General features: G+C 48.2%; 1 protein-coding gene across 1 annotated transcript; it reads right to left on the bottom strand.

Moving 5' to 3' along the window:
- Positions 1–676: 676 nt before the first annotated feature.
- On the bottom strand, positions 677–13,831 carry LOC140322632 (activated CDC42 kinase 1-like). The gene is made up of 14 exons (XM_072399187.1): positions 13,706–13,831; positions 10,356–10,526; positions 7,816–7,886; positions 7,121–7,348; positions 6,882–7,034; positions 6,383–6,660; positions 6,157–6,283; positions 5,923–6,069; positions 4,663–4,757; positions 4,208–4,366; positions 4,034–4,122; positions 3,521–3,927; positions 2,713–2,808; positions 677–1,977 (listed from the first exon to the last, which is right to left on the bottom strand). The coding sequence occupies exons 1-14, from the start codon at positions 13,737–13,739 to the stop codon at positions 1,855–1,857; spliced, it is 2,178 nt and encodes a 725-aa protein (XP_072255288.1). The 5' UTR covers positions 13,740–13,831; the 3' UTR covers positions 677–1,854.
- Between the last annotated feature and the right edge of the window lie 132 nt (positions 13,832–13,963).

The following is a 13,963-nucleotide window of genomic DNA, read 5'->3' as shown; positions in this document are numbered from 1 at the left end:
GTTTTGGGGATTTCCAATTTACAAAATATATTTCCATTTATAATCGTCTGCAGGAAATCATTCTTGCCAGGGATCCCAGATTCACAAATTGTACAATTCCCCACTGTGTGAATATATTTAGTGAAACTGGAAAAACAAAAAAAAATCAGATTCCTTGGCCCCGATTTATGAAATCTCTCTAAGACAGGAGAAGATAAGACTGGGATAACCTGGGCGATTCAGCAAACCTGACATGGATGTCCTGCACTTGTTTACACTTCCTGCATAGCAATGACGGGTTCTCTTTATTCCTAGTAAATGATTTCCCTGAACATGAAGCTTGGTGTACAATAAATTAAATTATCAGAACCTTGTGTTTGGGGTAAAACGCGTCAGGCGTCTTTTACATTTTAATTGCAAGGAAATGAATGAAATATGAATATGTGCAGAATGGGGGACCCCCGGGGTATTGTATTGAGGTGCAGGGATCTTTCCCAATATTGCGGAGTGAATAAACTGTCTTTCACTTGTTTTCACGCCTGACATGTAATGGACACAGAATATCTGATTTGTGACCTCTCCCCCCACCCATGCTTAGGGGTATTTGTAGGCCATTAGGAATTGGTGTAAAATGCCCCCTTTGTCCCCGAGACACCCAGGAAGAGTTGTTGTCACACTGTAATGAATCACAGCCGGGTGAATCATGATAGGTTTATTCACCTGCAGTAACAGTATAATGAATGTACAGGATACACACAGGCTTGTTCATCTCACAGCTGGGTGTATACAAGGTTACAGATATGTACATACACATCAGACAATACAAGAACCAGAACATTCACATTCCTGCATTCTATGTGCCCGAGCCTCCATGCTGGGATGTGTAATTCTCCCTGAGAGTCATTCATCAAGCAATCTCCTTCATTCTATTGTTCTATTGTCCAAAGCCAGCATGGAAAGTGGATTTAAAATACACAATTGCACATAAAAATCCAGTAAATGGTATCACAACGACTATATGGCCAGAAGTAGATGGGCCCCCTCCCCCGTCTCAAAGATGGCTTCAGGGGTCCTCATTGAAGAAAACGTTTTGCCATTATAATCCCTGAACACTGTAAGTACCACCATACATTCCTCTCACATGTGGCCCCTGTGTAACAGTCTCTTCTAGCAGTAAACAAGTCATAGACCACAAGACGTCACAGGACGTTACACCAGCCCCATGCTCCGCTTGATAATTGATCCTTAGGCCGTAAAGTGATTTTATAATAACACTGGAATACCCGGCTGTAGGTCACAAATCGGGTAAGATTACTTCCAAGAAATGTGGCCATGTTCATAGTGGATGCCATTAGCCATGGTGGATGCCATCATATCCATTGTAGATGAGGTCATTGGCCACGATGGTTCACAACGACGTCCATTGTAGACATCGTCACTGGCCACAGTAAATAATGTCATTGGCCATGGTAGATGATGTCACGGCCATGGCACATCTCATATACCATCTTCTACATCTTGGTCTTGGAAAGTCTTCATACCAATAGACTATAACCAATTTATAGGCAGTCTCTCTCTTTTCCACCAAACTGTAGAGACAATAAGCATCCATCATGGCTATAAGCCAGTCCAGCTGGCATCACGAAGATTACAAATGGTACAAAATCACACACATGGATCCACAATCCAAAGAAAAGGTGACCAGCACCTCCCACATCCAGGACCATTGCTGTGTGACCTCCATGAATCTCCACCAAAGGGGCAATCCAGTAAACGGAACCATCGGCCCCACAATGCAGCTCCTGGAATATCTCTGCAGCCAGAAGTGGAAATCCCCCTGGGCAGAGGAAAATTCTTCAATCAGCAGAAGTGGGATCAGTGAGGCTGAGGGCGGCGCAGGACATAGCGGGAAGCAGCCTCCAGGTTCCATTTGCATTTTTCCAGGATTCGCTGGCATTCATCTTTGCTGTATCGGCTGATGTTATAGAGCTGCTCCACCTGGGGAAAGATTATGGAACATAAGAATCCAATTCTAAGATGAAGAACTGGCACAGCAGGGTAATTATTTTCTCCGAGTTTCTGTATAAATATTATTCAAGGCTCCCAGAGAGTCCCCACCAGGCCTAATCTACCATTCATTGACCTAAAGGGCAGACCAGGGGCCACATTTACTGAAGGCCAAGCCACCATTGCAGGAAACCAATAAGTTCTATTGCACACTGACACAAATATAGGGGAGCAGAACCAGGATCGGACCAACAACAAGCCAATCAGATAAAACCACAGCCTCTGATGGGTCCCTATTGGAGAAAATCCCTCAACTTTCTAATCAGGAAATCAATCAGTGAAGGAGAAATCTCCCCGATGGACAGAAAATAGATTATTACCGATTTTAGGAAATTATATCTGTGAGCCTGAGAAATGGAATGGTAATGGCTGCTTGGCTTATCTCCTGTCCCAGCTCTTTATTATTATTAATATTAAACAGTATTTATATAGCACCAACATATTACGTAGCACTGTATAATAAATAAGGGTTGTAAATTACAGATACAGACAGTGAGGAGGAGAGGACCCTGATCAGAAGAGCTTACAATCTAGGAGGTGGGGGATATATTGTATATTGAGCCATTGCAGCAATGATCTTCTATACAGATCAATAATCCTATAATAAAGGTAGCCAAATGAACCCCCAATGTAAGCAGGGTGAAGGGGGCAATAAAATATCCGCACCTTTAAAGCCTGCACGGCCCGCGTTACATCCCCTCCAAAGGTGCGCAGTGCCTCTCGACTCTCTTCTGTCGTCACTCCATGGACGCGCTCCTCCACCTGCACAACAGAATGGAATTTCAGGTAAATAAACAGCTGAGAGACATGGTGCTCGTACTCGTAAATAAACCCCATGGAGTGTTGTAGCATTCTGTTCGGACATCTGTGCTGTGTCATTCTTATTGTACTACCACTAATTCTGCTTTGGCACATTTACCCCCATAAACATCTCAGTAGGCAGCAAAGCTCAGTAACATCCCCCAGATATCACCTGTATGGGAGCTGCACCTGACTTACACCTGGCACCCATCTACACAGATTTTGTAAAAATAGATTAAAATAAACCTCAAAAGGATAAAATGTAATGCCCTAAAATTCATCCAACCCCAACTAAGCAAGAAGATCTCCAGCCTGCATCATCCCCTCCCAGCCCTGGCAGCTGGATAATTCTGCCATGTACTCTCTGCCAGATAGAAATGAGGGGCCCCTAAGAGCCAAATTTGTAATAATTAAAAGATTTGTTATTAGCTATGGAGCCAAAGGGGTCTTTTTTATATTTATACCCCCTAAGGTGCCAACCCTTGAGTTGGGGGAAGAAAGGGAACCCCCCCCCCCCCCGATGATCTCACAGAAGGACGTTGTGGGAAATACCACCATGAATGGCCAGTGACAGTGGCCAGTGATGGAGGGCGATGTTCTTGGGACATGCAGAGGGGTAAAATCCCCATCAGTCCCCTCTGATCTTCTCTAACACCCCTATCAGTCTCCTCACCTCTTTAATCTTCTTTTGAAGATCATTGTCAGCAGTGACGGCTCTGTACCCCGCAGATTTACTTTCTGGTGCTACACGAGGGACTGGGTGCGCGTCTCCTGGAACCAGGACCGGGGAAGATGGGTGCTTATCCTTGTTATTGCGGCTCATCTGCTGTATTGAGTGATCCCCGGTGGGAGGGGGGAGTAACCGATCCTTAACCAATATTTTAGGCTTGGGAGGAGGTAAGGGTCGAAGGTTGGCCAGTGCGCGCCTTGGGGGAAGGTCGCTCATCCTCCTTGGCGATGGCTCCCGAGGTGGAGACGCTATACTCTCCAGATCTCGCCCACGTTGTTTAGGTGTGTGGTGGGCTTGTGGTCGGTTGTGTAAATCAAAGTCAGAGAGGGACTCCAAACTTCTGGAGAGACCTGTGGGTGGAAGTTATAGGAGGTTAGAGGAGAGAATTGGGGAAATACAAGAGGATGAAGAGGACCTAAAGAGGTAGTATGGAAAGAAATGATAGGAGACACTTACGTTGCATGCGAATCATCATCTCTTCTGCTCTAATGCGACCTACACCAGCAACTCCTCTCCGCTGACCTTCTTTTGCTCGGATTCTCTTGCTGCAAGGAATAAGGGATCATAAATTAATGGTAGGAGGTGACCAATAGCAATATCTCCATATATCCATGCCAGTGAGGTACTTACTCATTCTCTGCGTCCACAATGGAGATCTTTCCCAGACTGCCCGACAAGTGTAAAGAGCTACGGGCTCGTGCCAAATCCTCCGAGGAGATGACGGAGGCAGGAAATGGTCCAATCCTAGCAGTCCGCTGCTTCTGTCCTCTCCAGGGCTGAGATTCTGACCTAAAAGAGGAAAATCAGAGCAATCAGATCTATGCCCACCATCCTGGATGAGTCTTAGTCTTCCATGCCAACGTTCAGCCTAAGAATACAGATGACCCCCCAGGAGTCTCCACCCTGCAGACAGAGACCAGAATTGGCAGGAGGCTCCAGGACAAACTGGAACATGTGGTCAGGAGGATGGTGCGTACTGCTGCCCTCATATCCCACAATTCATAAGACACGGGGAATAGATTATACATAGAAGACATCTAGAACAATGAATGATGGAAGTACAGAAGCTCCAAATTCCTACTTACCCAGCATCAATGACTGTGACAACGTCACCAGCCTCCAGGGGTAACCAGGAAGGATTGTTGACTTCTTGAATAACTCGAACCTCTAGTGGTTTCACCTGAAGAAGGAAGGAAATATCCGTCAGATGAAGAACAGATGTCAAATAAGAGATGGATTGGGCGGAGGACAATAAAAGTGCAGACAGGGATAGGGAGGTCTCCAGAACCTCAGATGTGACACTGAAGGCTAAACAGAAAGAAAAAGAGGAATCTTTCCACCGGCTTCCTGGATCTGTACAATTAATGGACATTAATGCCCAGATGTATTGGGAATATGGGAAAATCAGACCAATCAGAGGACAGTGCTGGAGATCTCAGGAGCACATTGGTGGTGGGACAGAAGGAGATACAGCCAAACATTTGTGGACAGCTATACAACACACTTGTATGGTCAGTAAAATGGAGTTCTCACTTTTTTCTTTATTTTGGGTCTAGACTTTTTCATAACATACTGGAGGGCGTCCAATAGAAAGTCAAAACTGTGCTGGTGTTGGATGAGAAGATCTGGCTCACCAATTCATCCCAAAGGTGTTCAGTAGGGTGAGGTCAAGGCTCTGTTCAGGACACTTGATTTATTTCCATGGCCATTATAATGGAGTTGCCCCCCTATAATATACTCCACTTTTTTGGGAAGGATTTCTATAACTTTCTGGGGGGGCATCTGTTGGACTTTGCCCCCATTTGTGAGGTCAAGTACTGATGGTGGGAATTTGCCCCTATTTGTGAGGTAAGGTGCTAGTGGTGGGGATTTGCCCCCTATTGGAGAGGTCAGGTACAGATAGTGGGGATTTTGCCCCCATTGGGGAGGTCAGCTACTGATGGTGGGGATTTGCCCCCTATTGGTGAGGTCAGGTGCTGATTGGATGAGAAGACCCGGCTCAACCATTCTAATTCATCCCAAACGTGTTCAGTAGGGTTGCGGTCAGGGCTCTGTGCAGGACACTCAAGTTCCTATACCTGGTGACCCCATGTTGTTGTGAAGGGGGCTTTGTACCCCGGGGCACAGTCATTGGGGGCAGAAAAGGGTCTTCACCAAACTGTGAGCACAAGGCTGATTGAGCAAACTTGTCTCCATTGTCTTTGTATGATATAATATTGGAGAATTCCTAGGATCCTTCACTGGGGTCAGCTGAGCTCAGACATTTATAGAAGGACACACATTTCTGGAATATTTGGAGGTGACAGAAAAGTGGACAGTAGGGGGCAATATGAGGTTTCACTCACCTCCTGTAGAAGGCTGATGAGGTTGGTGAAGTTTGGCCTCTGTTCTGGTTTGTGCGCCCAGCACTTCATCATGATGGTGTAGAAAGCAGAAGGACAATCCTCTGGCCGTTCCAGTCGCTCCCCCTCTCGGTCAATCTTCTGTAAAATCTGCAGACATGAATACTGTTATACAACATTCACTTCAGTGAAACAAATAATTGGGGAGAAGATCATCAGATGAGAGCTCCAGGTTACCTGTCTCCCGCTCAGGCCAAGCCAGGGCTCCTGCCCGTAGGTGAACATCTCCCACATGGTGACCCCAAACATCCAGACATCTGATGGGTGGGAAAATGTGCCAATCTTCAGGCTTTCGGGTGAACACCTAACACAAAGGGGGCAATTGAGGGACACAATTAGTTTTCACCTTCCAACCTTGGGCTAGATCCACCACCACCCACAATGGACCACCTTCTGTCCTTACCATGCAAAGGGTATTCTGCGGTGAGCGGACATGATGTAATGTTCTTCATTTGCTGACAGCGCCCTCGTCAGGCCAAAGTCTCCAATCTTCACCATTTCTTCACTCATCAGCAGGACGTTCCGTGTCGCCAGGTCCCTGTGGATAAATTTGTGGTTCTCCAGGTAGCTCATCCCAGAGGCGATCTGTATGGAGTATGACCACAACAGCTGCAAGGGGTATGTTCCATAGCGAGAACGCAAAGCATCGTGAAGAGATCCGAGAGAGGCCAACTCTGTGACCTGGAAAGAAAGAAGGAAAAAGGGATTCAATATCTGGGTACACAGGGGTCCCCGATGTGTGTTACCCTGCTGGAGGAGGGGCAGGCTGAGAGGTCCCCGATGTGTGTTACCCTGCAGGAGGAGGGGCAGGCTTAGAGGTCCCTTTTGTCCCACAGATTCGTTCTGTGTGTAGGACATATATTCTTGCCCCAGTACCCCGTTATAGAGAAGTGGGCACTTACCATTTTCATTGGCTGGGTCAGGACAACTCCATAGAGTCGGATAAGATGCGGGTGGTCCAGGGCATACATGGCATTCACTTCCTGTAGGAAATCCTGAAGAATTTCAGGGTCAGAACTGGCATCTGTACGGAGAGTTTTCACTGCGACATTCACCTGGAAAAACAAAGTGGGTGAATGAGAACTGCTGCATAGTGAAAGACAGAAGAGGGCTCAGGGACAAAGCAGGATGGGATACTTACTGTCCTTCCATTGGGAATCCTCCACTCCCCTCTGCGCACCACCCCAAAACAACCGTCCCCCAGACGCTCCAGTAGGTGCAAGTCTCTGTCATTGATCAGACATTTCAAGGAACTGTCACTTTCACCCCGATGGGAAGTGGGGGAAAAGGGGGATATGGAGGAGGGTGAGATAATGACATCCAGATTTGAGGGTGAATCAGGGCTCTCGGGGCCTCTGTTAGTAAACATCTGCAGAGAAGAAAAGGCAAAATGTCATTTTTATCTCTGCCCCTCCCACACTGGGGCAATTCCTTCCCCATTAGTTTGTGTTTCTGCCCCTCCCACAATGAGTGGATTCCCCCAGTAGTTTGTGTCTCTGCCTCTCCCACAATGAGGGGATTCCCCCAGTAGTTTGTGTGTCTGCCCCTCCCACAATGAGGGGATTCCCCCAGTAGTTTGTGTTTCTGCCCCTCCCACAATGAGGGGATTCCCCCCAGTAGTTTGTGTTCTGCCCCTCCCACAATGAGGGGATTCCCCCAGTAGTTTGTGTTTCTGCCCCTCCCACAATGAGGGGATTCCCCCCAGTAGTTTGTGTGTCTGCCCTTCCCACAATGAGTGGATTCCCCCAGTAGTTTGTGTTTCTGCCCCTCCCACAATGAGGGGATTCCCCCCAGTAGTTTGTGTGTCTGCCCCTCCCACATGGGGTAAGTACCTACCTTGTACATCCATGATTTGGGGCGGATGGGGGGCTTCCTTCTCTTTAGGGCTTCGAACAATCTTCTCTGAGCTGTAACACACAATGCGGCAGTCAGGATGGGGCCCTGCACTTCTTCTGAATCATTATAACCAGTAAGTGGCCACTAGGTTCCTGGCAGATAAGTTCCATTATGTATTTTCACATTGCAGCCACCAGGGGGCAGATAGTGTACCAGGAAGTTGGAGACCCCCACTCTAAGTACCTCACAAATGGGAGGAGCCCCCACACAGAGAAATATTGAGGGGCATCAGCTGGGACCAGGGGGTCATTTACAGGCTGATCACATCCAATGATCTTTTGGCTGCATGGCCCTTTAAGGATTTCACAGCAATATTTAAAGGGACCTCGCACCTTTTATTAAATATTATCAATGAGCTGACCCGGTGAGAGCTCATGGATCCTCATGGGTGGGAGATATTACAACATGGCTGGCTGGTCTGACTCCACCCACACCTATACAAGGGGTAAACACATGACCACCAGAGGGCGCACCAACACATCTGCACAGACAATAAATATGGGACAGCAAAACATCCAAAGAAAGGAACTTTATCAAATTGTCTCCATCACACTCTCTCCTGGTGGGTGTGGTTTGTGCCTGGGCCGCACGAGGCCATGACACATTCATTGATAGCTCATTACAAGCGGTGACCTCATTACTGGAGGAATAGGGTCATGTGACACACGTGAGTCACCCCATACACGTGAGGACATACTGTGACAACACGCACAGGAGGAATAACAAACACACATGGGGGGACATTATGTAATGTACAGTACGAGGACAACTTTCCCAACACATCCGTCTGCGGTGAAAGCCAATTATGGCCATGATTCACCGCAGGCAGGACGGGGTAAATATCAGGGTGGGGGGGGTGTAACAGGAAGGGGAGCAATCTTCTTACTATTAAGAGATGATGGGAACACCAAACTTCATAGCACAGGCTGCATGACACCTGACTTCAAGCTCTGTGCAGGGGAGGAGCCAATTACAGGAGCAGGGGGATGAGCACAGAGGGGAATCTCAGACCCCCAAATACCCCAAACAAGAATATGACCCCAACAATCACACCAGTTATATGGGGGGTGGGGAGATCTGACTATTACATAAAGGACCCCAGTAATGTCCCCCCCCCCCAACTTCCCCCCATGTGGCAAAATTAGTTCCCCATTTTACCTATTAGGGGGCTTGGTTCCTCAGTGCAGGCTCTTGAAGTATTGGGGGCCAGCAGGGGGAGGGTATATTTCCCAATTTACAACATGAGGGCCACAGTGCTGCAAATCATAACAGCCAATCAGAATTCAGCTTACAGCCATGCCAACACCAGCTGGATTCTGATTGGTTGCAGCACACAATGTATTTTGCTTTTTTTTGGTCTATAGTGTCCTTTAAAAAGCCGCTGTGGTACCCTGGATACTTCAGGAGCCTGTGCAGATCTCTAGGAAAAGTCCTTGTCCCCGCTGTCCTGACCCCAATCTGACATCTGCCGTCTGTGGAGGACACAAAGACTTTCCACGGACCAGAAATCTCAAAAAACGGGAAACCCCCATTGACCCCCACTGATCCCACTGACCCCCACTGATCCCGACTGGCCCCCACTGATCCCGACTGGCCCCCACTGATCCCGACTGGCCCCCACACTTTTTTTGGATTCCCTTATGTTATGCAAAGATAAATTTGAGAATGGCCAGCAGATTGGCCAATGGATTTGGGTGGGGGTTCGGTGAAATTATGCTAAAGGGGATCTCCCATTGAACCTCAATAATTGGGGACTATATGCCGTCACACGGGGTTGTAGTGGTGGTGGCAGTCTCTATGTACCATGGAGTATGGTGACCCCCTGGTACTACACTGCCTACCATAGGTAAGGGTAGGTTATTGCATGACAGAGGGGGGTCACAGTTTTCTGTCTCCTCTCTACTCTTCCCCCACCTACTAGATTGTAAGCTCTTCGGGGCAGGGTCCTCCCCTCCTGTATCACTGTCTGTATTAGTCTGTCATTTGCTATCCCTATTTAATGTACAGCGCTGCGTAATATGTTGGCGCTATATAAATCCTGTTTATTAATAATAATAATAATAATAATAACTCTACTTTTCTATATTCTGTGGGCTCCCACAGTGAGGTCACCACCATTGTTCACCTCAGACCTCCACCTCTGCTGGTGGCCACTTTAAGGAATTGTGGCTTTCACTTGCTGCATGCTTGTTCTAGATCTGCAATTCATCAGACAGAGCCAGGAAAGCAGCATTTACAGAGAGAAGGCACACCGTGTCACCGATACAAAGTAAAGAATCCCCGATCCAATGACACCAGTGAGGTGACAATACATAGAAAATGAATCTCTGCTGATACCTCAGATATAACCCACCGAGGAGGGTGAGGGGTCCGGGGGTAGGGGGTATACAATATACAATCAGACCTGTAAAAATGCACTGCCCCCCGGTTCACTCCATAGCCGGTGTCCCCACTCTACAATATATATGAGAATCTCTCACCTGGCCTCCCCATGCCGATGTAGTCCAGGTCTATGGGTTTGACGAAGTCGAAGTGTCCGGGTCTGGTGACATTGAGCTCGTCGCGGATCTTGGGGTAAAACTGTTCCAGTTGGACCTCCCGTAGGAGGTGGTTGAGCCAGTCGCTGCCCTCTTCAGTCACCATCTCCACACCTGGCATCAGAGAGAGAGAGAGAGAGAGGTGTCACCGCAGAGTGCTGCCGGCTGAGTTCTGTGGTCTCCTCACTGAGTGCCGAGCCTTCTATAGACACATGTGTACAGTCAATACACCGGGAGCACTGTGTACACACAACACGCCAAGAACACGCCTGCTCCCAACGCATCACGTGTGGAATGTCTGCGAACGACATGTTCCAGCATGACAGGAATGAGGAAGACAGAGAACACAAAAACATTCACTGGTGACAACATTCACAACCATCAATCCAAGAATGACATTCCCGGGACTGGGATCGCCTACCTACCACACATCTTTCAAGACCACAGTACAGAAAGCATTCACTCAACGCCAATCATAGGACCCCCACTATTCCCAGATTCACACAGGGGTCACCTACCTACCACCCTCCAATACCACCAGACAGATATTATTCACACAACTCCAATCACAAGACCATTACTAGGACCACCAAGCAGAAAACATTCTCAGGTCTAATGGAATCACCTAACCACCACACATCTTCAAGACCACCAGGCAGATAACATTCACTCAACACCATCCCCAGGAGAAAAACATTCACCCTTTACCATCCCTGAATCACAAAACTGACAACATTCCCAGGACCATACTGGGGTCATCTATCTACCACATATCCCCGAGGACCACCAAGCCAATACCCTTTACTCACGCCATCCCTGGAGCCACCAAGAAGAAAATATTCACCCTTCCCCATCCCCGGAACCACCAGGCTGACAACATTCCCCCATAAACATTCCCCCATAAACATTCCCAGTACCACACTGGGATGACCTACCGACATCTTTAAAGCTCACCATCAGGTTGACCACACAGGTTTCCCAATCATCATTATTGGGACCACCAAGAATATATTATTCACCCATCACCATACCCAGGACCACTGGGAATATAACATTCACCTGTTACTATTAGGTAAACCAGCATGTTTTTATAACTAGATCTTGCAGCAAATTCGGCCGTTCTCGTTTACCGAATTTTTAAGCGATAACGAGCGGTGTAAATTCACCGATTAAAGTCGAATTTTAAATAAAAAAAAAAAACTGTCTAATTGTTAGAACAGTGTGCGATCCGGGGCACTGGAGGGTATTTAAACTCTAATGCCCCGGGGATTGCAAACAGGAGGATTCCCAGGGAGTCCTGTAAATCTTCCCGTTATAATTTCCTCCATCTTCCGATGGTTTCGAGAAATCGGTCGCCAAAATTTCGCTGAACAATCGGAAGTTTGAGGAAAGTTTAGCGAGAATCCCAGAGGCTCCCCCCGAGTCAATATTCCCCCAAGCAGACAATATTTCCAGAGACTGCCAACATCCAGCAGGAAACATTCACCCATCATCATTTCCAGGACCACCAAGAAAATACCATTCACCCTTCAATATTCCAAACATTCCCCCAATAATGAGACCATCAGGCAGATAACATTGCCTCATCACTATTCCGGGGACCCCTGACAACATTCACCCTTCACCATTCCATGCACTGCAAAGCCAATCAGACTGGCCAGTAGGGGGCGCCAAACCTGTCTGTAAATGGGGCAATTGTCAAGGCATAGATCAGGAAAATTGGCTGGACACACAATACAATGTGATTGCTGTGCAGTCCTGGAGGATCTACAAAGGATTGGGAATTCTAGAGATTGTACAATCAGATTGTATGGCCCAAGATTGGCGATGGGGGGTATCTACATGTGCAGATAGGTTGTGTAAATTGTGTGGGAGGAGCATGAATAATGAGATCGCATTAATTAATATTTATTAGCAACAGATTATTCACCCGATTCAGCTCTGCCCACCTCAGGGTCACAACCTCACCCTCCACCATTCATAAACATTAAATTGCCAGTAAAAATGGGGTGTCATTATCTGCCCAAGCGCTGGGAGTGCCTAGACAGTTTTTAGATCAGGTGTGGCCCCAACTGCTCTACAGATGGCAAAATAATTATAGGGTGGAAATATGAGACAGCAAGATTATCCCACAATGCACTGCAACTGGCCCCCTGTTACTGCACTGCATAGTGGGGGCAACTTCAGGGGTTGGGTGGCCCTATATATGTACTATGTCTGCAGTCTCTGACCATCTCCTGTACAATGTCTGCAGTCTCTGACCGTCTCAGAGTGCACACCTGGGATATGGGGGGTTACACCTGTGATATGGGGGTTACACCTGGGATATAGGGGGGGTCACACCTGGATTATGGGGGGATACACCTGGGATATAGGGGGGGTTACATCTGGGATATGGGGGTTACACCTGGGATACAGGAGGTCACTCCTGGAATATGAAATATAAAGGGCCACCTATAAGGGTTTGACCCCTGGGAAAAAGAGGGCCAGGTGGCTGTGTGTAGGGAGCTCCCTATGGAGCAGAAAATTCTCAGATAACCCTCCACGTTGGGGTCCCCTATTCCACCTCCACGTTGGGGTCCCCTATTACCCCTCCACATGGGGTCCCCTATTCCGCCTCCACGTTGGGGTCCCCTATTCCGCCTCCACATGGGGTCCCCTATTCCGCCTCCACATTGGGGTCCACTATTTCCCCTGCACATTGGGGTCCACTATTTCCCCTGCACATTGGGGTCCACTATTACCCCTCCACATTGGGATCCACTATTACCCCTGCACATTGGGGTCCACTATTCCCCCTGCACATTGGGGTCCACTATTCCCCCAGGGGCCCACACACACTCCATTCCGAAACAGCGGTGACCAGAGGTCTGTGGTGCCCCCCGGGGGGTAATAGGGGATGAGTGAGATTGGAAAGTTTATTCAGATGAATTGTTGGCTCCCCTTCCCCCACAGGATAAACAGGACTGGTCAGTAGGGCCCAGTGAGGGCCCCGCAGTGTGTACACAGGAAGTGATACCAAGGTGCCCCTCCCCCTCCATACAATGCAGGTAGGGGAGTGAGACTCCTGTATATCACCATAATAATGGGGGGAAAGGAATACCCCCCCCCCTGTCCCTGGCGTACAATGGGGTCCACCCATACCTGACCCCAATCACCGGTGTCCCCAATCTGGGAGGTGTCACCAGAAACTCTGACCTATGGATCCGTGGGATTTATTCCCCTATTAGAAGTTTAGGGGGGGGACCTGCTAAAAATTACCCTCCAGTGACCCCCTCCCCCACAGATCTTACCTGGCCGGCCCCTCTCCTCTTCCGAGGCTCTCATGGCTGCACCGTACCTGTGTCACCTCTCCCCGGGAACACCCCGACACCCTGCCCTGGTCATGTGACCTTGTGACGCCTTCATACCACCAGGCTGCACTTCCTGCAAATCTGGGCTGCACACTGACACTGCACTGCATACCGACACAGAACGTACTGCACACTGACACTGCACTGCATACCGACACGGTCACCTGAATATATCTCACCTGTATGGGGTCTCTGGTG

Source organism: Pyxicephalus adspersus, chromosome 2, assembly GCF_032062135.1.
Source record: "Pyxicephalus adspersus chromosome 2, UCB_Pads_2.0, whole genome shotgun sequence".
Taxonomy (NCBI): domain Eukaryota; kingdom Metazoa; phylum Chordata; class Amphibia; order Anura; family Pyxicephalidae; genus Pyxicephalus; species Pyxicephalus adspersus.
This window is presented reverse-complemented; position numbering and strand designations above follow the sequence as displayed.

What these genes read in the sequence shown, in the direction of transcription:
- LOC140322632 (XM_072399187.1), bottom strand. Translation starts at nt 13,739, where the DNA reads ATGAGAGCCTCGGAAGAGGAGAGGGGCCGGCCAG. An exon ending in CATCGGCATGGGGAGGCCAG is followed by an intron (nt 7,887 to 10,355) that starts GTGAGAGATTCT and finishes TGTGTGTTACAG; the next exon opens with CTCAGAGAAGATTGTTCGAA. An exon ending in GGATTCCCAATGGAAGGACA is followed by an intron (nt 7,035 to 7,120) that starts GTAAGTATCCCA and finishes TTGTTTTTCCAG; the next exon opens with GTGAATGTCGCAGTGAAAAC.